The 23,470-nt window shown below is 37.3% G+C and overlaps 1 protein-coding gene and 1 long non-coding RNA gene across 4 annotated transcripts; one reads left to right on the forward strand and one right to left on the reverse strand.

Moving 5' to 3' along the window:
- The first annotated feature begins 346 nt into the window (after nt 1–346).
- Nucleotides 347–5,103, forward strand: LOC115737781 (tRNA (adenine(58)-N(1))-methyltransferase catalytic subunit TRMT61A-like). 3 transcript variants are annotated; one of them, XM_048282730.1, is made up of 5 exons: nt 347–473; nt 2,246–2,728; nt 3,582–3,826; nt 3,997–4,235; nt 4,340–5,103. In XM_048282730.1, the coding sequence occupies exons 2-4, from the start codon at nt 2,280–2,282 to the stop codon at nt 4,230–4,232; spliced, it is 930 nt and encodes a 309-aa protein (XP_048138687.1). In that variant the 5' UTR covers nt 347–473; nt 2,246–2,279; the 3' UTR covers nt 4,233–4,235; nt 4,340–5,103. The 3 variants fall into 3 exon arrangements, with proteins under 3 accessions (XP_048138687.1, XP_030525983.2, XP_048138688.1); XM_030670123.2 differs by having other exon boundaries at nt 378–473; nt 3,997–5,103; XM_048282731.1 differs by lacking the exon at nt 347–473 and having other exon boundaries at nt 632–2,728; nt 3,997–5,103.
- Nucleotides 4,150–22,108, reverse strand: LOC125316023. Its single transcript, XR_007199325.1, has 3 exons — nt 22,067–22,108; nt 8,003–8,005; nt 4,150–4,265 (listed from the first exon to the last, which is right to left on the reverse strand). It is a non-coding gene; the product is annotated as an uncharacterized LOC125316023 (long non-coding RNA).
- Nucleotides 22,109–23,470: the final 1,362 nt, after the last annotated feature.

The following is a 23,470-nucleotide window of genomic DNA, read 5'->3' on the forward strand; positions in this document are numbered from 1 at the left end:
TGCTTTCTCCAGGCGACGTAACGCGAGCAGCGAGGGCGAATCTGGCCATCTTCAAGCCCATTGCCGGCCCAAGAAAATTAAGCCCATTTCTGCAGTGGGAGTTTGCAGTTGCAGAGCAAATTGAAAAGGAACACCCAACTTCGTCACTGTTCGAACCGCATCTCACTTGCATAACAATGGTCGCCCCGCCGCCTACGTATGAAAGAGACAGCAGCAACGGCCACGGCTAAGGCTAAGGAGCTCGTGTCTTCCGACCCTCTCGTCGTCTTCAGGTAGTGTTGTCCCTTCGTCCGGTTTCTCTCTTTCGCGCGCATAACTGCTGAATCGCGCCGTGGCTACGCGATTGTTGTCTGACATGTTGCGACCGTGTTTTAAAGGTACAGCTAATCGTACTTTCCGTTCTGGTTTGCGTGAAGGATCTGCTGTCTCAATAGGGAGTTAATTCTAAGGCGCAATCGAATCGGATCGGGAGAGTGAGTCTCTGTCTCCCTCTTCCTTTCTAGATGTTCCTACAGTTCCTGTTGTGTCTGCAAGTTTGTAGCTGGATTTGGTTTCATATGAAGTGGTTAACATGCCTGTATTCACATGCATTACGAATTATGTCCAGTTGCACTTCGACCTTGGTCCGTTTCTAGAGCTTCCCGGGTTAGAGATTTATTGATCTTGAATTGCTGCGGCCCTAAGTGAGGATCATATTCGCATTGACAATAGAACATACTGAGAAGATTATATATATCATATGCCACCAGCATGATCAAAGTGAATCAGATAATGTCTGAAATAATTCGTAAGTTAATCCCCATTGAGAACAGTGACCCTCTCCAAGTCAACTTTACACTGAATAAACTGAATTTATACAGTCATATGTGTTGCTAGGATATATCAAGGTAAGCAGCTGGGAAAATGCGAGAAGCATAAAACTTTTTGTGGAGTTCTGTGAAAGGAAGTTGAATAAGTGCCCGTGCTTTAAATAGAAGTCTTTTCAAAGCTGATAATGGAAAATAACTAGAGGATTTCCTCTTAGAAATCACAGATGAAGATATTATCAGACCAAATTCAGACATGAAGTGAATGTGACCGAAGCCACAGGATGATTCCTTACCTGTCTGATTGAAGAAAAAGTGATCACTAAAGGGATTTTCCAGTGCATGTTTATAAAGAATACGCTCTGCTTCTATCATGCTTGCTTCTCCCCAATCCACCTGAGAGATCAACTGAACTGAGAACACTTGGGCAATGAAAGAAATTTAAACCTTTGACTACATCACAGCATTTAAAAAAGCCAACATGCACATAAGTTTCAGTTTGCACAACCCATCGGTACTTTTGAATTCAGAAATGCGTCTCATTTGGTTACTAAGATATCGGACAATGGTTGTACTTGCGAACCCCAATGTAATTGCAAACTAATTTCAACTTTCAGTTTTAAAGGGGGCTAGATTCCCTTTCAAACTGGTTATTTATCCACTCATTTGGCACATTAAGCATTGGTGAAGGAAGTAATGGGGGTAAATGTCCTCCTTTGCGCATATAACTGCTTGTTCCAAGAATATTCTAATAAGTAACAAATATAAGCTTTTTTTTAACAAGATATACTATTACTGTGGGAAGCCACAGAAAGCGTATGTGCAGTTTGAATATCTGGCAATCAAAAGCGAGTAAAACATACAAACGAATGACCTGGTGAGGTGAGTAATAGTACCTATGCACTGTCATTTACTCTTCGATTTAAATAATAGACAGATCTGGTGGCTGCCTTGTTCATCAGAAAAGTAGGCCTTGAATGAACAAACATTGAAAATCTTATGAAACTTCAATTTCCCTCCTCTCATTGAAAATATCTGAACCTAATTCAGACAAGATAGCTGCCACTACCGCTGCAGTCCTCTGTATCCACTGTCTCTGGGTGCATCTATCTCTCTCTCTCTCTCTCTCCATCCATCTTTGGTCTCTTACTCCGTCTGTCTCACAACTCCAACTGTTGCTTGGATGGTTGAGCTCCTTGCCACGAGAGAGCTCGATGCTCCTCCAGTTTCGTCCAGTCTGCCTTGACGAGCTGTATCTCATCAATGGCCGTGAATTCAGTGGCTTTCGCCACGCGATGGCCTTGAAGGCGTTGAGCTCCATGCTGCTGAGGGAGCTTCTCGCAGAAACAATCACGAGACCAAGTGATTTCCTCAGATATGTGCTGTGTGCTATTGGCATTATGCAGATTAGCTAATCCTTGTACTTCGTGCTCTTTCAGGTGATTATCAGTGTTGATTTGCGATAAGCAAATCATGTTGGCTCTTGACACCTCAAAGAAATTATCCTTCAGTAAGCTCATTGCCAGTGGAGATTTGGTGATCGTGTACGAGAGACATGAGACGATGAAGGCCGTTAAAGTGTGCGAGGGGTCGGTTTTCCAGAACCGTTTTGGCATGTTTAAACATTCCCATTGGATAGGGCTACCCTTTGGGTCCAAGGTGTACAGCAACAAGAGCGGATATGTCTACTTGCTGGCTCCTTCTCCGGAGTTGTGGACTCTGGTATTAAGCCACAGGACTCAAATACTTTACATCGCGGACATAAGCTTTGTGATCATGTACTTGGAAATAGTTCCTGGTTGTCTGGTTCTCGAATCTGGAACGGGAAGCGGGTCGTTAACCACATCGCTCGTGAGGGCTGTGGCTCCTACTGGTCATGTGCATACGTTTGATTTTCATGAACAACGAGCTGCATCTGCTAGGTAATATTCATGAGTTCTCACAATGGTGATATACCTTACATGTTGTAAATGGGTATGCCTGGCTGTTTTGTTTGGCTGCTTGGGTTGATCTTTTGGTATCTTAGATTTCCTAGCTACTTTCATTGAACAGGTTTGTGGATTCCTGGTTATAATTTTTTGTTTTCTGCTTGCTTAAATTACTCCTTGAGATCTTCTAAGCTAAAACAAAGTGTATGCAAAATTTCACTGTTTTCTTAATGTCTTTCTTTACCTTCATAAAAGCTTTTACACTTTGTTTGGTAGGGGTGACTAGAAAGAAAAAGGAGACTCAGATAATGATAGGAGAAAAGAAGGAAAAATGGTTTGACAGGATCGAGTTACAATGATGTTGGGATGCTAATGACTAGTAAGGGAAAAAATTCATTATGGCATTAATATTTTTTTGGTAAAGAATTATGGCATTAATATGATAAGAATAAAAGTGACAAATAAGAAGAAGCTTCTTCTTTATGTAGAAACCCCTCCTAATCCTCCCTAAATGGACAGATTTATAAGTATTTACAATGTACATAGAAATGACTTTACCAATCCCTCCTGTTCCTTCCTTCCTTTTTCCCATCATCCAAACATGATCGCATTTTTGAAATCCTTCTCTTCCTTTCTTATCCCTCCTCCAAACTGTGTGTTAAGGTAGAGCTGAACTAGTCACGGGTTAGTAATACCTGTGTACTTGGACCTAAGTTTGAGAGTTTTTCTGATTTCAAATAATAAAAATTTGCCTAGGAGGAGTTCCTGGTTTTATTACTGCAAACTCAAAAGTCTATTGCCCTTTATATCCTCTAAACATGCTGGGTTGACTTTTTCCTTCCGACAGGGAGGACTTTGAGAGAACAGGAGTAAGCAGTATGGTCACTGTTGGGGTTAGGGACATCCAGGGCAAGGGATTTCCTGATGAACTCTGTGGCCTGGCCGATGCTGTATTCTTGGACCTACCGCAACCTTGGTTGGTCATAGTGTCTGCTGCGAAAATGCTCAAACCAGACGCCACTTTATGCTCTTTCTCACCCTGCATTGAACAAGTGCAACGCTCATGTGAAGCACTCAGAACGAACTTTACTGGTAAACACTCTCATTTCTGCTAATTCTTCCATTTTACTATAATTTTTATGAATTGAGTTGACTGTACAGGATTTACCTTGTCTATAGGTAATTTATTTTTGTTGGATACTCTTGCTGTAATTGTCTTTGACTCTAACACTGATGGCCATGGATCTGCTTCATGTGTCTAGACATACGGACCTTTGAGGTGCTTCTTCGCACATATGAAGTTCGGGAGGTTAAGATCAATAGTATGCGAGGTCAGGGAGGCAGCCCTTGTCAGCAGCCTCCATGCAAGAGGAGGCACACCAATGAAGGAAGTGACAAGCAGGAGAGCGTGAGTTCAGCTATCATGGCAAGGCCGTCTGCTGAAGCCAGAGGCCATACCGGCTATTTGACATTTGCAAGACTCAGATGCTCCGCATAAAAGCTATAGCAAGTTGGAGATACTACGAAGATTCTATACGGGAATCCCCTATAGGAAAAGTTGGGTTTGGTTGGTGGCTTTGTCTGTTCTTGACTCAGGCAACCTAGAATTGCCGCCTCCTGAATGATAGGAGCTGCAATATTTGCTTAAAGAGAGCTTGTTTGAAGGTGCTCTATGAAGAAGCTCTGAAGTTGCATCTCAAATCAGGGGATTTTTGCCCCCGCAGAGTCTTCTCCTTCATGCCATTCCTCGTCTCTGGAATACTTCCAGTTCGCATTCTCATGTGCAGCATCCGAGGTTTGACGGAGTTGACATTGGAGCCAGTGCTCACGAGTACTGCAAGAACGTCACAGTTGCTGATAAGAAACGTGACTTTTTTAAGATCTCTTTTGTCCTAGTTCTAATATGCTGATGTTAACTGTAATAGCAATTTGTTGCGCGAAATATAGTTTATATTCCTCCCTAGATGGAGGATGTCAATGACTAGTTGGACATGGGATTTTGTGAAGGTTTATATCCATTCCCTCCCTGTGATCTAGATTATTTCCTTCGAGAGGGAAGAAGACTACTCGAGTCTTCTGCGCTACTTTTTGGGTGATTGTATCAATTGATCTGTCAAAAGAGGTTATTAGAAGGTACGTCAAATGCATTAGGTTTAAGGTGGCATGAGATGAGCCTTAGTTTTCCTTACGAAGGAGTTTGAATTGGATATCGCCAGTTTCCTCAGGCCCCTTTGCTTGTCCTCACTATAGGAGCAGATAAGAAAAGGATCGGAAATTGAGAGCAATTTGTAAGCTCACAGTTGACAGATGGGATTCGAATGATCGCATTTATGAAAAAACGTCGAATGAAAAATCAAACTAGTTCCAGAAAGCAGATGCATATGTCACCCAATTTGAGTCTTCGGCTCCATTTGTTTTGTGTAAAATTATTGATTTTGAAAACATTTTCTTGAAAGTGATTGTTTCTATTGCTTGCAAAAATGAATGGACTAAAATTATTATCATCGTTCATGAAAATATTTAGACATAAGTCAATAATAAAAACATTGTCCTTTGAAATAATTATTTCAAAAGATATAAGCAATCATTTAAAAAAAAAAAATTCTGCAAAATAAACGGAGCAATGAGCTTAATTAATTGGGGAGCCCAGATCATACAAAAATAGAGTCAAGCAAAGCAAGTGCAAGTATTGGGTTTAATTTGCATGGAAACATGTTGACATGACAAACCCATCTTTGGGGCTTTTGACCCAATAGTACCCCAATCAAGGTTCAGCCCTAATAGGGCCCCTCAATAGCCCTAAAGATGGGGTTGTCACTATGTATTCATGCAAATCATCTCGTCATGCTGGTTTAGCAACAATGATAATAGTAAGAAATATGACAATTGGTGTCCTGATAACTTTTTCCTAGTAACGGATGGTTATAGTAGGAAATATAGTAATTAGTGTCATTGATAATATTTTCCCTGTAATGTGTTTAATGGGCCTCATGACCCAATAATATGTCGATCAAGGTTGACCTCTAATAAGGCCGAGAAGAGCCTTAAAGATGGGGTTGTCACCATAGCAACAACAAAAAAAAATCTAACAAACAGTGTCCTTGATGATTTTTTGCCAGTTGGGAATGCATTTCGGGCTTCAGACATACATATAAGGTAGTTGCCCAACCACAACTAAACAATTGAAAATTGAAACTGCACCATATCATATTATCTTTCTAAAGTTATACTATCTTTCAGTGATGTATGCATTTTACGACGCTAAAGGGTCGAACAAAAGTTCCTATGCAGAGAATTTCCAACTTCCAAACTTTATAATCAATCAGTAGCTTCTCACATGACTAAAATAGGTAAGGTTTGATCTTTTCCTTAAAAGAGAAGTAATTAATGACTCTCTCACTTAATACTTTGTGAAGGTTTTTGGTGACATTATGAATATAATTCTTGATTAGTCTCGTTGGAGAAATTACATACACATATTTTGCTCAAATGCATCTCCAAATCCATTACCTTTTCCTTTTTGTTTCATCTAGCAAATTAGTTAATGGTCGAGAGATAGCGATGGAAGCCTTAATCTATCACCGAAGCCGTCAGGGCAAACGAAGAATAACTAAAGCTACATACATGCATGTATAATAGTATCTGCACCTCTCCCAGGTTCATTGCATAAACCCTGACATAGTCGTAGACTCGCCACTACACATGGATATACAGAGGAAAATTAAAAATACAAAAGAAGTTTTCATCTCACGTGTTATTACTAGAACAACTACATTAGATCTTAGATAAGCAAACGGGGAAAAACCCACAAGATTAGCACGAGGACAACATTTTCAGAAGTGGCTATATTTCTAGGATATTTACTAAATACTGGGGATTCTATGAATTCGGAATCAGACACTTCGCGATCATCTTGAGCAAGTCCAGCTCCTTCTTCTCCTGATGGTGATGGCGATGGTGATTGGGGTAATGATGGCGACGATGGTGGTGGGGCAGGTTTTTGTTTGGGACCCTTTGGAGCGAGACGAGGAAGAGGCGATGACGTGGACGGATTTCCTCGCAAAGACAAGGGTGACGTGTGTGATGAACTCCGTTTGGAGCGATTTAAACATAACATTTACCTCAGCCTGGTTGGGTCACGGCTCTCCCTTTTGTCCTGCTCGTTCCCGCTGTTTCGATAATCAATTCTTCCAATTTTTGCCTGCAAAGCAGAGAGGAATGGGGCCAATTACCGTTAATCCGATTCGGTGGATTCCAGAAAAGATTTGACTCGACACCTTTCGGGGGATCATGGCCGTCTTGGTCCTCAGCAAGACTGAGGAGTCAGTCCTACATGATCGAGGGGGAAAACGATTAAAATTCATAGTGAATGTGCCTTTTAGTATAATTGGTGGATCTTATTCATGTAAAGCATAATTGTGGTACTTTCCTAAATGGAACAATTTGGCGTTCATCAAATGGATATAACCTTTTGTTTTGTTCTTAATTAGCTGCTAAGCTAGGGCATGGAAATGCATGAAGGGTTCACGCAATTTTTTCATCACTAAAACTTGGACAAATAAAACCACTAGCATTCAATAAGTATCAAAGGCAACTTTTGATATTTTTACAGCCCTACTTATCAGGAATGAATTCCAATAAATTCGGTCCGCATGTGCACTTGTCGCCATGCATGGCGGTGCATTGTCGCATATGGACTAAACGATGCAGGATGAGTAGCACGTAGACAAACTTTAGAAAAGTGTGCTAATGAGAAGCTTTATAACGACAAACAAGGAGACATCGACAAGGAAAAAGAGACAGTGTCATGAGTTCCACGTATTGAATGACACATGTCGATAGAGTAAAGAAATAAAGTCATTTTTTCCTATTGAGAGGAAATAAAAGAAACGCATATACCATATTATGGTGTGATGGGTGGTGTTATATTGCATGTGTTTGTGATAAATCAATTATTCCCAATCACAAAAACTATGAAATGCTCGTGTCCTTAAATCTATATGCATATCATATGTATATGTCCACACTCACATCCAATATATCTGTGATCATTTATCAAATCTTACTATGACTCTTCTTATGAATAAAAAGACAAATCGCACGAGATGGTGAATGTAAATTCAAGAAATTGAAGGTATAATGGTGGTAGAGTTCAAAGCAGGAGCGAGTCATGGGCAAGAAAAAACATTTTTGAAAAGTGAAAAAGAAATAAACCTTAATATCAGGCCTTGAATGGTTATGTCATCTCTCTCTGCATTGTTTTCTGACTTTCTCATCTAGCATTTTTAGCAATTAGAAACCAACTTTTTCGTTCTATGCATCTGAACCAATCTTGTCAAGAGCTTGCACAAAAAGAAGATGATTCACATAACAGACTTATTTTCTTCATGTATATTCCCAACATAATTTCAAAAGAGAAAAAAGAAAAAAGACACACCCAAAAACCCTTATAAGGAAATGAAGCTAACAACATAGATATCAAAACAATACATTCTAACAACCAACACCCACCCCCCCAAAAAAAAATAGAGGAGGAAGAAGAAAGAAAATGAAGGGAATATTTTTCAAGTCTTGCCCTGTCGTCCTTAAGAGTCCATTGACCTTTGACGACGAAGGTCTTTTTGTCAATCTTGTCAACCTTGTCATCCTCAGTCTCTTATTTATGTAAGGCTTAATTGTGTTGCTTTCCTAAATATATGTTTCGAACAATTTACATAGGTATATGGTGTGTGTTGTATGGAAGAATTTGGAGTTCATCAAATGGATGTAACGTTTTGTTTGTTCTTACTTAGACGCTGAACTTGGGCATGGAAGTGCCTGAAGGGTTCATGCAATTTTTTAAAAACTAGAACTTCGAAAAATAAAAATATTTACGTTCAATAAGCCAATATTTCTGCTGCCCTGCTTATCAGGCATGGGCTTGTTGTACCACAAAGGGACTAAATGATGCAGGATGAGGAACGCATCGGCAAACTATAGGAAAGCACGTTAATGGAAAACTTATTATCAACAAACAAAAAAGGAGATATTGACAAGAAAAACGAGATAATATAGTAAGTTTCATGTACTGGATGACACACGGCGATACATTAAGGAAATAAAGTCAATTGGGAGACACTAAAAGAAACGCGTATATTATGGTGTGTGTGGATGGAGTTATTAGTGCATGGTTTTGTAATAAATTAACTACCCCAAATCACAAAGAGATATTGAATACTTCTATCCTTAAATCAATATGCATAGCATAAGGATATGTCTAGACACACAAAACATATGAATGTGATCATTTTTGAAATCCAATTATGATTCTTTTTATGAACGCATGACTAAATGTGTATGATGGTGAATGTAAATTCAAGAAATGGAAGATATAATGGCGGTAGGGTCTAAAGCGGGAGAGAATGTTGGGCAAGAAAAAATATTTTAAACAATAAAAAGGAAAAAAAAAAACCAATAGCAGGCCTAAAATGGTCAAACCATCTCTCCCTTCATTGTTTTCCTACTCTCCCAACCAGCATCCGAGCAATCAGACACTAACTTTTGGCTCCATGCATCTGAACCAACCTCATCAAGAGCTTGCACAAAAATGAGAGGAAGATGATACACATACAAAAAATTATTCTCTTCATCATATATCCCCCACATAATTTCAAAAAGAAAAAGAAGAAAAATGACAAACCCAGAAACTCTTGCAAGGGAATTAGGCTAACAACATAGATGTCAAAAGAAAACATTCGAAACCCCCCCAAAAGAGAAAAAATAATTGAGAAGGAAGAAGAAAGAAAATGGAATATTTTTCAAGTCTTAACGGGTCTTCCTTAAGAGTCCATAGACCTTCGACAACCAAGGTCTTCTTGTCAACCTTTAATTGGTCATTCTCTTATATTTGCAAGGCTAAATTGTGTTGCTTTACTAAATATATGTTTCAAGCGATTTACATAGCTATATGGTGTGTGTTATGTAGAAGAATTTGGACCCCATCAAGTGGATTTAACCTTTTTTTGTTCTTAATTAGATGCTAAGCTTGGGCATGGAAGTGCATGAATGGTTCACGCAATTTTTTAAAAACTGAAAAATAGAAAAACAAAAATATTTACGTTAAATAAGTCAAATTTTTTACAGCCCTGCATATCACCCAATCCGCATGAGCACTCATCGCCATTCAAGCCTTTGTGTTGTCGCATATATGGACTAAACAATGCAGGATGAGAAGCACAATGGCAAACTATAAGAAAGTGCGTTAATGAAAAACTTATTATCAACAAAAAATAGAGATATTGACAAGAAAAACGAGATAGTGTAACGAGTTCAACGCACCGGATGACACACGTCAATACAGTGAGGAAATAAAGTCATTTGAGAGGCATTAAAAGAAACACATATGGACAATTATGGTGTGTGTGGATGGTGTTATTACTGCATGGTTTTGCGATAAATCAACTACGCCAAATCACAAAGGAATGTTGAATGCTCATATGCTTTATATAATAGAGTATATGCCCAAACACACATACTATGTGTATGTGCTCATTTATCAAATCTAACTATGATTCTCTCTACATATATATCACTAAATGCGGGTGATGGTGAATGTAAATTCAAGAAATGAAAGGTATAATGGTGGCAAAGTTTAAAGCGGGACCAAATTAAGGGCAAGAAAATGTATTTTTAAGCAATAAAAACGAAAAAAAAAAAAACTGATATAAGGCTTCAAATGGTCAAACCATCTCTCCTTGTGCTGTTTTTCTACACTCCCGTCCAGCATTTGACCAATTAGACACTAATTTTTCGCTCCATGCGTCTGAACCAACCTCGTCAAGAGCCTGCACAAAAATGAGAAGAAGGTGATACGCATACAAAGAATTATTTTCATCATCAAATATCCCAAACATAATTTCAAAAAGAAAAAGAAGAAAAAAGACACACCCACAAACCCTTATAAGAAAGGGTTAATACCACAAAAAAAACCTAAACTAGTACACCTATGGAAAATTTACCCGAAACTATTTTTTTGACCACAAAAAATTCCAAACTGATACACTTATGATAAATTTACCCTCCGTCAATTTTCGTTAAATTTAACAGTCAAATTGCTGAGTTAGATGGCATATGGCAATTCATTAGTGTACTATGTTAGAGTTTTTACCCTCTGTTTGTCACAAGTGCATGAATTTAGGATTGTTCGTAATATTAGCCCAATTTAACGAAGGGTAAATTTGTCACAAGTTTACCAGTTTGAGATTTTTCGTGGTAAAAAAAATTAGTTTAGGGTAAATTGTCACATGTGTATTAGTTTAGGGTTTTTGATGGTCAAAAAAATAATTTGGGATAAATTTATCACATATGTATCAATTTGGGGTTTTTCGTAGTATTAACCCTATAAGAAAATTAAGATAGCAACAAAGATATCAAAAAAACACATTCAAACCCCCCCCCCCAAAAAAATAAATAAATAAATAAATAAACGAGGAAGAAGAAAGAAAATGAATGGAATATTTTTTAAGTCTTAACCTGTCTTCCTTAAGAGTCCGTTGACCTTTGACGACCAAGATCTTCTTCTAAACTTTGTCATCCTCATTCTCGTAGTTATATAAGGCTTAATTGTGTTGCTTTCCTAAATGAATGTGTTGAGCAATTTACAAAGGTATATGTTGTGTTGTGTGGAAGAATTTGGATTTCATCAAATGGATTTAATGTTTTGTTTGTTCTTAATTAGCTGCTGAGCTTGGGCATGGATGTGCATGAATGGTTCACAAATTTTTTTAAAAACTAAGACTTACAAAAATTAAAATATTTACATTTCAGTAAGTCGATAATTTTACAGCCCTGTTTATCGGGCATAAACTTCGGTAAAAACCCAATCTGCATGAGCACTCGTCGCCATGCATTCCTGTGCGTTCTCACATATATGGGCTAAACGATGGGCGATCTGGAGCGCCTCGGCAAAGTATAGGAAAGAGTGTTAATGAAAAAGTTAATATCGATAAAAAGAGGAGATACTCACAAGAAAAACGAGATAGTATCACAACTTCCATACACCGCATGATGTACGTCGAGACAATAGGGAAATAAATTCATTTTTTGAGAGGCTTCAAAAGAAACGTGTCTTGGTAATTATGGCGTGTGTGGATGGTGTTATTATTGCATGATTTTGACACGAATCAACTACGCTGAATCACAAAACATAGTTGAATGCTTATATCCTTAAATCTATATGCATAAACATATGTATATGTTCAGATACACATACCATATGTATGTGATCATTTATCAAATCTAACTATGATTCTTTTTACGAACACAAGACTAAATGCGTGTGATGGCGAATGTAAATTCAAGAAATGGAAGGTATAATGGTGCTAGAGTCTTAAAAAAGAGCGAATTATGGGCAAGATAAATACTTTTAAGCAATTAAAATGGAAAAAAAAATTGATATCATTGTTAGGATGCACGTGTGAGTGAGTTGTGTTAAAGAAATCCCACATCGGATAATCGAAGTGGTGTATAGTAGTTAATATATCAATATTGGCTCATAATTCATTAGCTTAAGCTTTTGAATGAATGTGGATTTGACTGGATATATTAACGAGCTCGAACTTGGGCTCCTTCTATGTGATCTCTACGGGCGAAGGTATCGGACTTCTGCTGCACACTTCCCATCAAATGGTATCAGAGCCGATGGTTGGTGTCTCATGAGGTTACTAAGTGGGTTCGGAGGTAGACTTCATGGTTATGAAGTTGGGCTTTGATGGAGATTCAACTTGAGATAAATTGATGCCGAAACATACCTGAATTAAGGGTGAGCAGACTTAACACTGAGCTCATAATATATTCATGTTAGCTTAAGCTTTTGAGAGTGAAAGTGAGTTTAACTAGATATGTTAACTGGCTCGAACTTAGGTTCCTCCTTAGTGATCTTTCCGGCTGAAGGTATCGAACTTCTATTGCGCACTCCCCTCAATCATGTCTCAAATGGTTATGGCATCTCTACCTGCATTGTTTTCCTACTCTCCCATCCAGCATTTGAGCAATGAGACTCTAATTTTTCGCACCATCCATCTAAACCAACCTCGTCAATAGCCTGCACAAAAATGTGAAGAAGATGATACACATACAAAGAATTATTTCCTTCATCATATATCCCGCACATACTTTCGAAAAGAAAAAGGAGCAAAAAGACACGCCCAAAAACCCTTATAAGGAAATTAAGCTGACATCATAGATATCAAAAGAAAACATTCAAACCCCCACGCCAAACACCCCCCCAAAACACTCAAAAAAAAAAAAATTAGAGCAGAAATTGAGGGAATATTTTTCAAGTCTTAACCTGTCTTCCCTATGAGTCCATAGACCTTTGACTACCAAGATCTTCTTGTCAACCTTGAACTCCTCAATCTCTTATTTATAATTGAAAACAAAATATATGTTTTGAGCGATTTACATATGGAAGAATTTGGAGTTCATCAAACGGATTCAACCTTATGTTTGTTCTCAATTAGATACTGAGTTTGGGCATGGAATGGCATGAAGGGTTCTCGCAATTTTTTAAAAACTAAAGCTAAGAAATTAAAAAAAAAAAAAGTATTGTCGTTCAATAAGTCGATCTTCTTACAGCCCTGTTTATCAGGCTTTCAGGCTTGGGCTCCGATAAACCCCATCCACATGAGCACTTGTCGCCATTCATGTCTGTGCGTTGTCGCATAGATGGATTACATGATGCAGGATGAGGAACGCATCGACCAAAAAAGGAGATATTGACAAGAACAACGAGATAGTATAACGAGTTTCACGCACCGGATGATATATGTGGACATAATAAGGAAATAAAATCATTTGAAAGGCATTAAAAGACACGTGTATCGACAATTATGGTGTTTGTGGATGGTGTTATTACCACACAGTTTTGTCATAAATCAACTACGCCAAATCACAAGACTATTGAGTGCTCCTATGCTTAAATCTATATGCACAACATATGTATATGTCCAAACATACATACGATATGTATATGATAATTTTTGAAATCTAACTATGATTCTTTTTATGAGCGCATGACTTGATGGTGAATGAAAATTAAGAAATGGAAGGTATAATGGTGGTAGAGTCTAAAATGGGAGCGAATTATGGGCAGAAAATGTATTTTTAAACAATAAAAAAGGAAAAACAAATTGATATCAGGCCTCAAATGGTCAAACCATCTCTCCCTACATTGTTTTCCTACACTCCCATGTAGCTTCTAAGCAATTAGACACTAGTTTTTCGCTCCATGCATCTAAACCAACCTCGCCAAGAGCCTGCACAAAAATGAGAAGAAGACGATACACATACAAAGCATTGTTTGATTCATCACATATCCCCCACATAATTTAAAAAAGAAAAAGAAGAAAAAAGACTCCCGGCAACCCTTATAAAGAAATTAAGCTAACGACATAGATATCACAAGAAAACATTCAGAACCCCCAAAAAAAAAAAAAAAAACATAGAGAAGGAAGAAGAAAGAAAATGAAGGGAAGATTTTTCGAGTCTTAATCTGTCTTCCCTAAGCGTCCATAGACCTTTTGACAACCAAAGTCTTCTTGTCAACCTTGATCTCCTCATTCTCTTAATTATGTAAGGCTTAATTGTGTAGCTTTCCTAAATATATGTTTTGAGCTATTTACATAGGTATATGGTGTGTGTTTTCATCAAATGGATGTGACCATTTGTTTGTTTTTAATTAGATGCTGGAAGTGCATGAAGGGTTGACGCAATTTTTTAAAAACTAACACTTAGAAAAATAAAAATATTTACGTTCAATAAGTTGATATTTTTACCACCCAGCTTATCAACCATGGGTTCCGTTAAACCTGACCCGTATCAGCACTCATCGCCATTCATGCGTGTGTCATCGCATATATGGACCAAAAGATTCGGGATGAGGAGCACATTGGCAAGCTGTAGGAAAGCGCGTTAATTAAAAAACAAATTATCGACAATAAAAGAGATACTTACAAGAAAAATGAGACAATGTAACGAGTTCCACGCACTAAATAACACGGTCAATACAATAATAAAATAAGTCATTAGAGTGGCATTGAAACGAATGTGTTTCGAAACTTATGGTGTGTGTGGATGGTGTTGTTACTCCATGTTTTGTCATAAATCAACCACACCAAATCACAAAGGACTATTGAAAGATCATATCCTCTAATCTATATGCAGAACATATGTATATGTCCAAACACCCAAACCATATGCATGTGAAAATGTATCAATTCTAACTAAGATTCTTCTTATGAACACATGACTAAAAGCGTGTGATGGTGAATGTAAATTCAAGAAATGGAAGGTATTAAGGTGGTAGAGTCTAAAGCAGTAGCGAATTATGGGCAAGAAACTGTATTTTTAAACACTCAAAAAGAAAAAAGAAAACTGATGTCAGGACTCGAATGGTCAAACCATCTTTTCCTGCATTGTTTTCCTACTATCTATCCAGCATCAGAGCAATCAAATACTAATTTTTCGCTCGATGCATATGAACCAACTTCGTTAAAGCCCTGCACAAAAATGAGAGGAAGATTATACACTTACAAAGAATTATATTCTTCATCATATATCCCCCACATAATTTCAAAAAAAAAAAAGAGAAAAAAGACACACCCAGAAATCCTTATAAGGAAATTTAGATGTCAAAGCAAAATGGTAGAATGACATATCAAGTGCCGGTATTTACGTACAATGCTTACTTTTGTGCCAATATTTTTTGCCAGTTCACTTAAATGCCAAATTAGAGAAAAAATGATCACTTAAGTGCTAACAGCGAGAGATTCCAGCCAAAAAATATATGCTCATTTTAGTGCCACTTGGAAATTTTATTTCAAAAAAAAAATTCAAATAGCAATTTTTATGGAAAAAGTCAAACTTAAAATAAAAAAAGAAGTAAAAGAAGAAGAAGAAGAAGCCGGCTGATGTAAAGGCTTGCACAGCCCTCGCCCCCGCCGCAACACCATTGTCGGCAATGGCCGACGATTGGTGGGAGCTGGTCGCGGGGGTCGCCGAACCCCAGCCACCGGGCCCTCCCCTAAATCTGGGCGAGGGTTGGCCGCCAGTGGCAATGGCGAGGGCTATGCATGCCCTCGCCTCTACCAGCTTCTTTATTATTATTATTATTATTGAGCTTATTTTTCTAATTTTTTATTTTTTCAATACAAATAAGTGAACAAATTTTGATGTTTTTGTAGATAAAAGTGTTGAGATTGCATTGTCATTTTCTAGATAAAAATGCTAAAGTCCCGATGCTTTTTAGGCTTTTTTTTAATTTTTTTTTATATTTTTTGGTTTTTAAAATTTTTAATATTAAGTGGAATTTTTATTAATTCTTACCTTTTTTTATTGCTGGCTAGGGTCCTCCGGCGAGCCACGTAAATGCCATGTAAGATTTCTAGCAAAGCTCACCGGAGTTGACACTCAAATAATGATTTTTCAAAATAAATTGTCACTTAAGTGATCTAAGAAAAAATTATTGACACCAAAGTGAGCGCCGTACATAAATATTGACACTTGAGGTGTCCTCCAACCAAAATAAAACAATTAGAACACACCCCTCTCCAAAAAAAAAAAAAAAAGCAGGAAGAAGAAAGAAAATCAAGGGAACATTTTTCAAGTCTTAACCTGTCTTCCTTAAGAGTCCATAGACCTTTGACGACCAAGGTCTTCTTGTCAACCTTGAACTCCTCATTCTCCTATTTATGCAAGGCTTAATTGTGTTGCTTTCCTAAGTATATGTTTCAAGCTATTTATATAGGTATGTGGTTTGTGTTATATGGAAGAATTTGGAGTTCATCAAATGGAACATTTTGTTCGTTCTTAATAGATGCTGAGCTTGGGCTTGGAGGTCAATGAAGGGTTCACGCAAATTTTTAAAACTAAAATTTAGAAAAAAAAAAATTTATGTTCAATGAGTCGATATTTTTACAGCACCACTTATCAGCCACGGGCTACAGAAAACCCGATGATCATGAGCACTCATCGCCAATCATGCCTGTGTGTTGTCTCATATATGGACCAAAAGATTCAAGATGAGAAGCACACCGACAAACTATAAGAAAGCACGTTAATTGGAAAACTTATTAATGATAAAAAAAAAAAAGGAGATACTGATAAGAAAAATAAGACAGTGTAACGAGTTCCACGCACTGAATGACACGTGTCAATATAGTAAGGAAATAAAGTCATTTGAGAGGCATTAAAAGAAACACGTATTGAAAATAATGGTGTGTGTGGATGGAGTTATTGTTACATGGTATTGTCTTAAATCAGCTACACCAAATCACAAAGGACTGTTGAATGCTCATATCCATAAATCTCTATGCATAATAGATGTCTATGTCCTGACAAACATATCATATGTATGTGATCATTTGTCAAATCTAACTATGATTCTTCTTATGAACACATGACTAATTGCGTGTGCGCTGGCGAAAGTAAATTCAAGAAATGGAAGGTATAATGGTGGTAGAGTCTAAAGCGGGAGCAAATTATGGGCAAGAAGAAATATTTTAAATTACAAAAAAAAAAAAACTTGAGATCAAACCATCTCTCCCTGCATTGTTTTCCTGCTCTCCCATCTAGCATCTGAGCAATTAGACACTAATTTTTTGCCCCTTGCATCTGAACGAACCTCGTCTAGCGCCAGCACAAAAATGAGAAGAAGATGATACACATAAAAAGAATTATCTTCTTCATCATATATCCACCACATAATTTCAACGAGAAAATGAAAAAAAAAAAAAAAAGACACACCCAGAAACCCTTATAAGGAAATTAAGCTAACAACATAGACATCAAAAGAAAACATTCAAACCAAACTCAAACCCCCCCACCCCGCCTCCCTCTTCTTCCCCCCCCCCCCCCCCAAAAAAAAAAAATGATCAGGAAGAAGAAAGAAAATCAAGGTTATAATTTTCAAGTCTTATCATGTCTTCCTGAAGAGTCCACAGACCTTTGATGACCAAGGTCTTCTTATCAACCTTGAACTCCTCATTCTCTTATTTATGTAAGGCTTAGTTGTGTTGCTTTCCTAAATATATGTTTCTATTGATCTACATAGGTATATGGTATGTGTTATATCATTATATGGAAGAATTTGGAGTTCATCAAATGGATTTAACCTTTTGTTTGTTCTTAATTAAATGCTTAGCTTGGGCATGGAAGTGCACGAAGGGTTCACGCAAATTTTTTAAAAACTAAACCTCAGAAAAATAAAGTTATTTACATTCAATAAGTTGATACTTTTACAACTCTGCTTATCAGGCATGAGCTCCGGTAAACCCCATCCATATGAGCACTCGTTGCCATTCATGCCTGTGTGTTGTCGCATAGATGGACTAAACGATGCAAGATGAGGAAAACATTGGTAAACTATAGGAAACCGCTTTAATAGAAAACTTATTATTGACAAAAAAAAAGGGGGATACCGACAAGAAAAAGGAGACAGTATAACGAGTTCCACACACCGGATGACACGTGTCGATACAGTAAAGAAATAAAGTCATTTGAGAGGCATTGAAAGAAACACATATCGAAAACTATGGTGTGTATGGATGGTGTTATTATTGCATGGTTTTGTCAAAATCAACTACGCCAAATCATGAAAGATCGTTGAATGCTCATATCCTTAAATCTACATGCAAAACATATGTACATGTCCATTCACACATACCATATGTATGTGATCATTTATCAAATCTAACTATGATTTATTTTATAAACACATAACTAAATGCGTGTGACGATGAACGCAAATTCAAGTAATTGAAGGTATAACAGTGGTAGAGTCTATAGGGAAAGAGAATTACGGGCAAGAAAAAATATTTTTAAACAATAAAAGGGAAAAAAAACCTGAGATCGAACAATCTTTCTCTGCATTGTTTTCCTACTCTCCCATAGCAATTAGACACAAATTTTTCGCTCCATTCATCTGAACAAACCCCGTCAAGGGCCAGCACAAAATTTAGAAGAAGAGGATACACATACAAAGAATTATCTTTTTCATCATATATTCCCCATATAATTTCAAAAAGAAAAAGAAGACAAAAGACACACCCAGAAACCCTTATAAGGAAATCAAACTAACAATATAGATATGAAAAAAAGCATTCAAACACCCACCCCGCTAAAAAAAAAAAAAAATAGAGCAGGAAGAAAAAAGAAAATGAAGGGAATATTTTTCAAGTCTTAACCTGTCTTCCTTAAGAGTCCATTGACCTTTGACGCCAAGGTCTTCTTGTCAACTTTGTCATCCTCATTCTCTTATTTACATACTAATTGTGTTGCTTTGCTAAAACGCATATTTCGGGCAATTTACATAGGTATATGGTGTGTGTTGTATGGAAGAATTTGGAACTCATCAAATGGATATAGCCTTTTGTTTGTTCTTAATTAGCTGCTGAGCTTGGGCATGGATGTACATGAAGGGTTCACACAATTTTTTAAAAGCTAAAAATTAGTAAAATAAAAACATTTACGTTCAATATGTTGATATATTTACAGCCCTGCTTATCAGGCATGGGCTCCGATAAACCCGATCCGCATGAGCACTCGGCATGTTTGTTTTCGCATATATGGACTAAACGATGTAAGCAAGGAAATAAAGTCTTTTTTCTTTTTCTTTTGAGAAGCATTAAAAGAAACGTGTATCATCAATTGTGGTGTGTGGATGGTGTTATTATTGCATCCTTTTTTGATAAATCAACTATGCCAAATCAGAAAAGACTGTTGAATGCTCATATCCTTAAATCTATGCATCACATATGCATATGTCCAGACACACATACTATATGTATGTGATCATTTGTCAAAATCTAACTATATGAATACATGACTAAATGCGTGTGATGGTAAATGTAAATTGACAAAATGGAAGGTATAATGGTGGTAGAATCTAAAACTGGAGCGAATTATGGGCAAGAAAAAATATTTTCATACAATAAGGAAGGAAAATAAAACATGACTTCATGCCTCAAATGATTATGCCATTTCTCCGGCATTGTTTTCCGACCGTCTCATTTAGCATCTGAGCAATCATACACTAATTTTCTCTCCATGCATCTAAACCAACCTCGTCAAGAATCTGCACAAAAATGAGAAGAAGATGATACACATTCAAAGAATTATTTTCTTCATCATATATCCCTCACATAATTTCAAAGAAGAAGAAGAAGGAGGAGGAGGAGGACACTCCCACAAACCCTTATGAGGAAATTAAGCTAACAACATAGATATCAAAAGAATACATTCAAATCCCATCCCCCCCCACAAAAAAAAAAAAAAAAAAAGAGGAGGGAGAAGAAAGAAAATGAGGGGAACATTTTTCAAGTATTAACTTGTCTTCCTTAGGAGCCATTGACCTTTGACGACCAAGGTCTTCTTGCCAACCTTGTCATCCTCTTTCTCCTATTTATGTAAGGCTTAGTTGTGCTGATTTCCTAAATGTATGCTTCAGGTGATTTACATAGGTATATGTTGTGTGTTATATGGAAGAATTTGGAGTTCATCAAATGGATTTAACCTTTGGTTTGTTCTTAATTAGCTACGAAGCTTCGGCATGGAAGTGCATGAAGGGTTCATGTGATTTTTTAAAGCTAAAATCTTAGAAAAATAAAATTAGTGCGTTCAATAAGTCGATATTTTACAACCCTGCTTATCGGGCATGGGCTTTTGTAAACCCGATCCGCATGAGCACTCGTGTCGCCATGCATGCCTGTGCGTTATTGTCTATAGACTAAACGATGCAGGATGAGGAGAGCATCGGCAAACTGTTGGAATGCGCGTTAATAAAAAAACTTAACATAAAAAAAACAAGGAGATATTAACAAGAAAAATGAGACAATGTCACGGAGTTCCATGGACTTGACGACACGCGTTGATAAAGTAAGGAAAAAAAAGTAATTTTTTTATTTGTTGAGAGGCGTTAAAAGAAATGTGTATGGCCAACTATGGTGTGTGTGGAAGGTTTTATTGTTGCATGGTTTTGTGATATATCAACTATGTCAACTCCCAACAGACTGTTGAATGTTCGTATATTTAAATCTATATGCATAACATATGTATATGTCCAGATACACATACCATATTTATGTGATTATTTATCAGATCTAACTATGATTCTCTTTATGGATACATGACTAAATGCGTGTGAAGGTGAATGTAAATTCAAGAAATGGAAGGTATAATGGTGCTAGAGTTTAAAACGGGAGCGAATTATGGGCAAGAAAAAATATTTTTAGACAATAAAAAAGGAAAAAGAAAAACATAATATCAGGCCTCAAATGGTTGTGCCATTTCTTTTTGCATTTTTTTTTTCCAACTCTCCCATCTAGCATTTGAGCAATCAGACACTAATTATTTACCCTATGAATCTGAACCAACCTCTTCAAGAGCCTGCACAAAAATGGGAAGAAGGATACACATAGAAAGAATTATTTTATTAATCGTATATCACCATCTGAAAATAGAAAAACAAAATGAAAAACACATGCGCAGAAACCCTAACGAGGAAATTAAGCTAAAAACAAAGATATCACTTAAACTCGAAAACATCTTTAACAAATGAGAGTTTCTGGTTTTATTCGTGAAAACTCGAATATTCTCTAAACATGCTGGCTTGACTTTTTCCTTCCGGCGGGGAGAACTTCGAGAGAAACAGGAGTGAGCAGCATGGTCCTGCTGGTCATAGCGTCTGCTCCAAAAATGCTCAAACCAGACGCCACTTTATGCTCTTTCTCACCCTGCATTAAACAATTGCAGTGCTCATGTAAAGAACTCGGAACGAACTTTGCCGGCAGACGCTCTCATTTCTACTAAATCTTCCATGGATTTCCCTTGTTTACATACCTTTGAGGTGCTTCTTCGCATGTACGAAGTTCGGGAGGTTAAGATCAACAGTATGCGAGGTCAGGGAGGCAGCCTTCGTCAGCAACCCCCATGCAAGAGAAAGGCAGACTAGTGTAGGAAGTGACAAATAGGAGAGCATGAGTTCAGCTACCATGGCAAGGCCGTCTGCTGAAGACGGAGCTATTCCGGGTATTTGACATTGTCAAGACTCAAATGCTCCACATAAAAGCTTATCGGGCAATGTGGGACAACAACTTCAATGGAATTTCACAACCTGACTCGTTATCGGACGATGGATGCACATACGCGGACAACACTGGTTCTGATATCATGTTAGAAAGTCCAACTCAAAAACTTAAGTTAATAAGTTAAGAGAGACCACATGAATATAAAGAGCATGTATGACTCGTTATGAGGCAATGTGGGACAACAACTTTAACAGATTCTATGAATAGATACACGGGTATATTCAATTCTATACGGGAATCCCTTCTTTTGGAATACTCTCATTTCGCATTCTCATGTGCAACATCTGAGGTTTCACGGAGTTGAGGTTGGGGCCATTGCTCACGAGTACTGCAAGAACGTTACAGTTGCTGATAAGAAACGTGATTCTTTCAAGATCTCTTTCGTCCTAGTTCTAACATGCTGATGTCAACTATTCCAGCGATTTGTTGCGCGATATGTTTTTATACTCCGCCAAACGGAGGATGTCTGTTAACCTTCGAGAGAGAAGACGGCTACTCAAGTCTCTGTCTTACCTTTTGTGTGATCGTATCGATTGATCTATCCAAAGTGAGGTCATTGCTGAGTGCATCGAATGCGATGGGCTTAAGGTGGCATAAGGTGAGCCAAAGTTTTCCTTCGAAAGAAGTTCGAATTGGATATCGGCAAAGTTTTCTCGGCCGTCACCTACAGGAGCAGTTAAGAAAGGGATCGGAAATCGAGAGCAATTTGTAAGCTCACAGTTGAGAGATGGGATTCGAAGTACCACATTTGTTAAAAAATCGTGTAATGAAAAATCAAACAAGTTCCAAAAAAAGGAGCCGCATATGCCTTACCATTTGAGTCTTCGGCTTCCTTTGTTTTTTGGTATAAAATGAAGGATTTTTTTGACAAAAAAAAAAATATTTACAAAATATTTTCCTAAAAGTGATCGTTTCTATTGCTTATAAAAATGGATGGACGAAAAATATCACAATCTTTAATGAAAATAGTTATCCATAAATTTTTGTTGATAACGAAAATATTTTCTATTAACTAATTATTTCATATGATATATACGACAATTTTAAGAAAATATTTTTCAAATCATTCATTTTTCGTGAAATAAAAGAAATAGTGAGCTTGATTAAATCGGGGAGTCCAAATGATAAAAAAACTAGAGAAAAGCAAAGCAAGTGCAAGTAATGGGTATAATGGGCCTTATGACCCAATAGTACCATGATCAAGGTTCAGCTCTAATGGGGCACTGAAAAGCTCTACTGATGGGATTGTCACCTTGTTCCCATACAAATTATCTCATCATGCAGATTTAGTAGCAGTAATATCGCAAATTTATCTATTAGTGTCCCTGATAATTTCCTTCATAATAATGGATTTAATGGGCCTCATGACCCAATAGTACCATGATCAAGGTTCATCTCTAATGGGGCACTAAAAGCCCCACCGATGGGGTTGTCACCATGTTCCAATGCAAATTATCTCATCATCCTGATTTAGCAGCAATAATATCGCAAATTTATTAATTAGCATCCTTGATAATTTTCTTCCTAGTCATGAGTTTAATGGGCCTCACGACTCAACAATACCATGACCAAGGTTCAATTCTAATGGGGCACCAAAAAGCCCTACCGACGGGGT

The sequence above is a fragment of the Rhodamnia argentea genome, chromosome 7 (assembly GCF_020921035.1).
Source record: "Rhodamnia argentea isolate NSW1041297 chromosome 7, ASM2092103v1, whole genome shotgun sequence".
Classification (NCBI taxonomy): Eukaryota; Viridiplantae; Streptophyta; class Magnoliopsida; order Myrtales; family Myrtaceae; genus Rhodamnia; species Rhodamnia argentea.

Bases quoted from the DNA above. Each gene is read 5' to 3' on its own strand.
- LOC115737781 (XM_048282730.1), top strand. From the start codon at position 2,280: ATGTTGGCTCTTGACACCTCAAAGAAATTATCCTTCAGTAAGCTCATT. The intron at 2,729-3,581 runs GTAATATTCATG...TCCTTCCGACAG, and splicing joins CAACGAGCTGCATCTGCTAG to GGAGGACTTTGAGAGAACAG. The intron at 3,827-3,996 runs GTAAACACTCTC...TCATGTGTCTAG, and splicing joins ACTCAGAACGAACTTTACTG to ACATACGGACCTTTGAGGTG.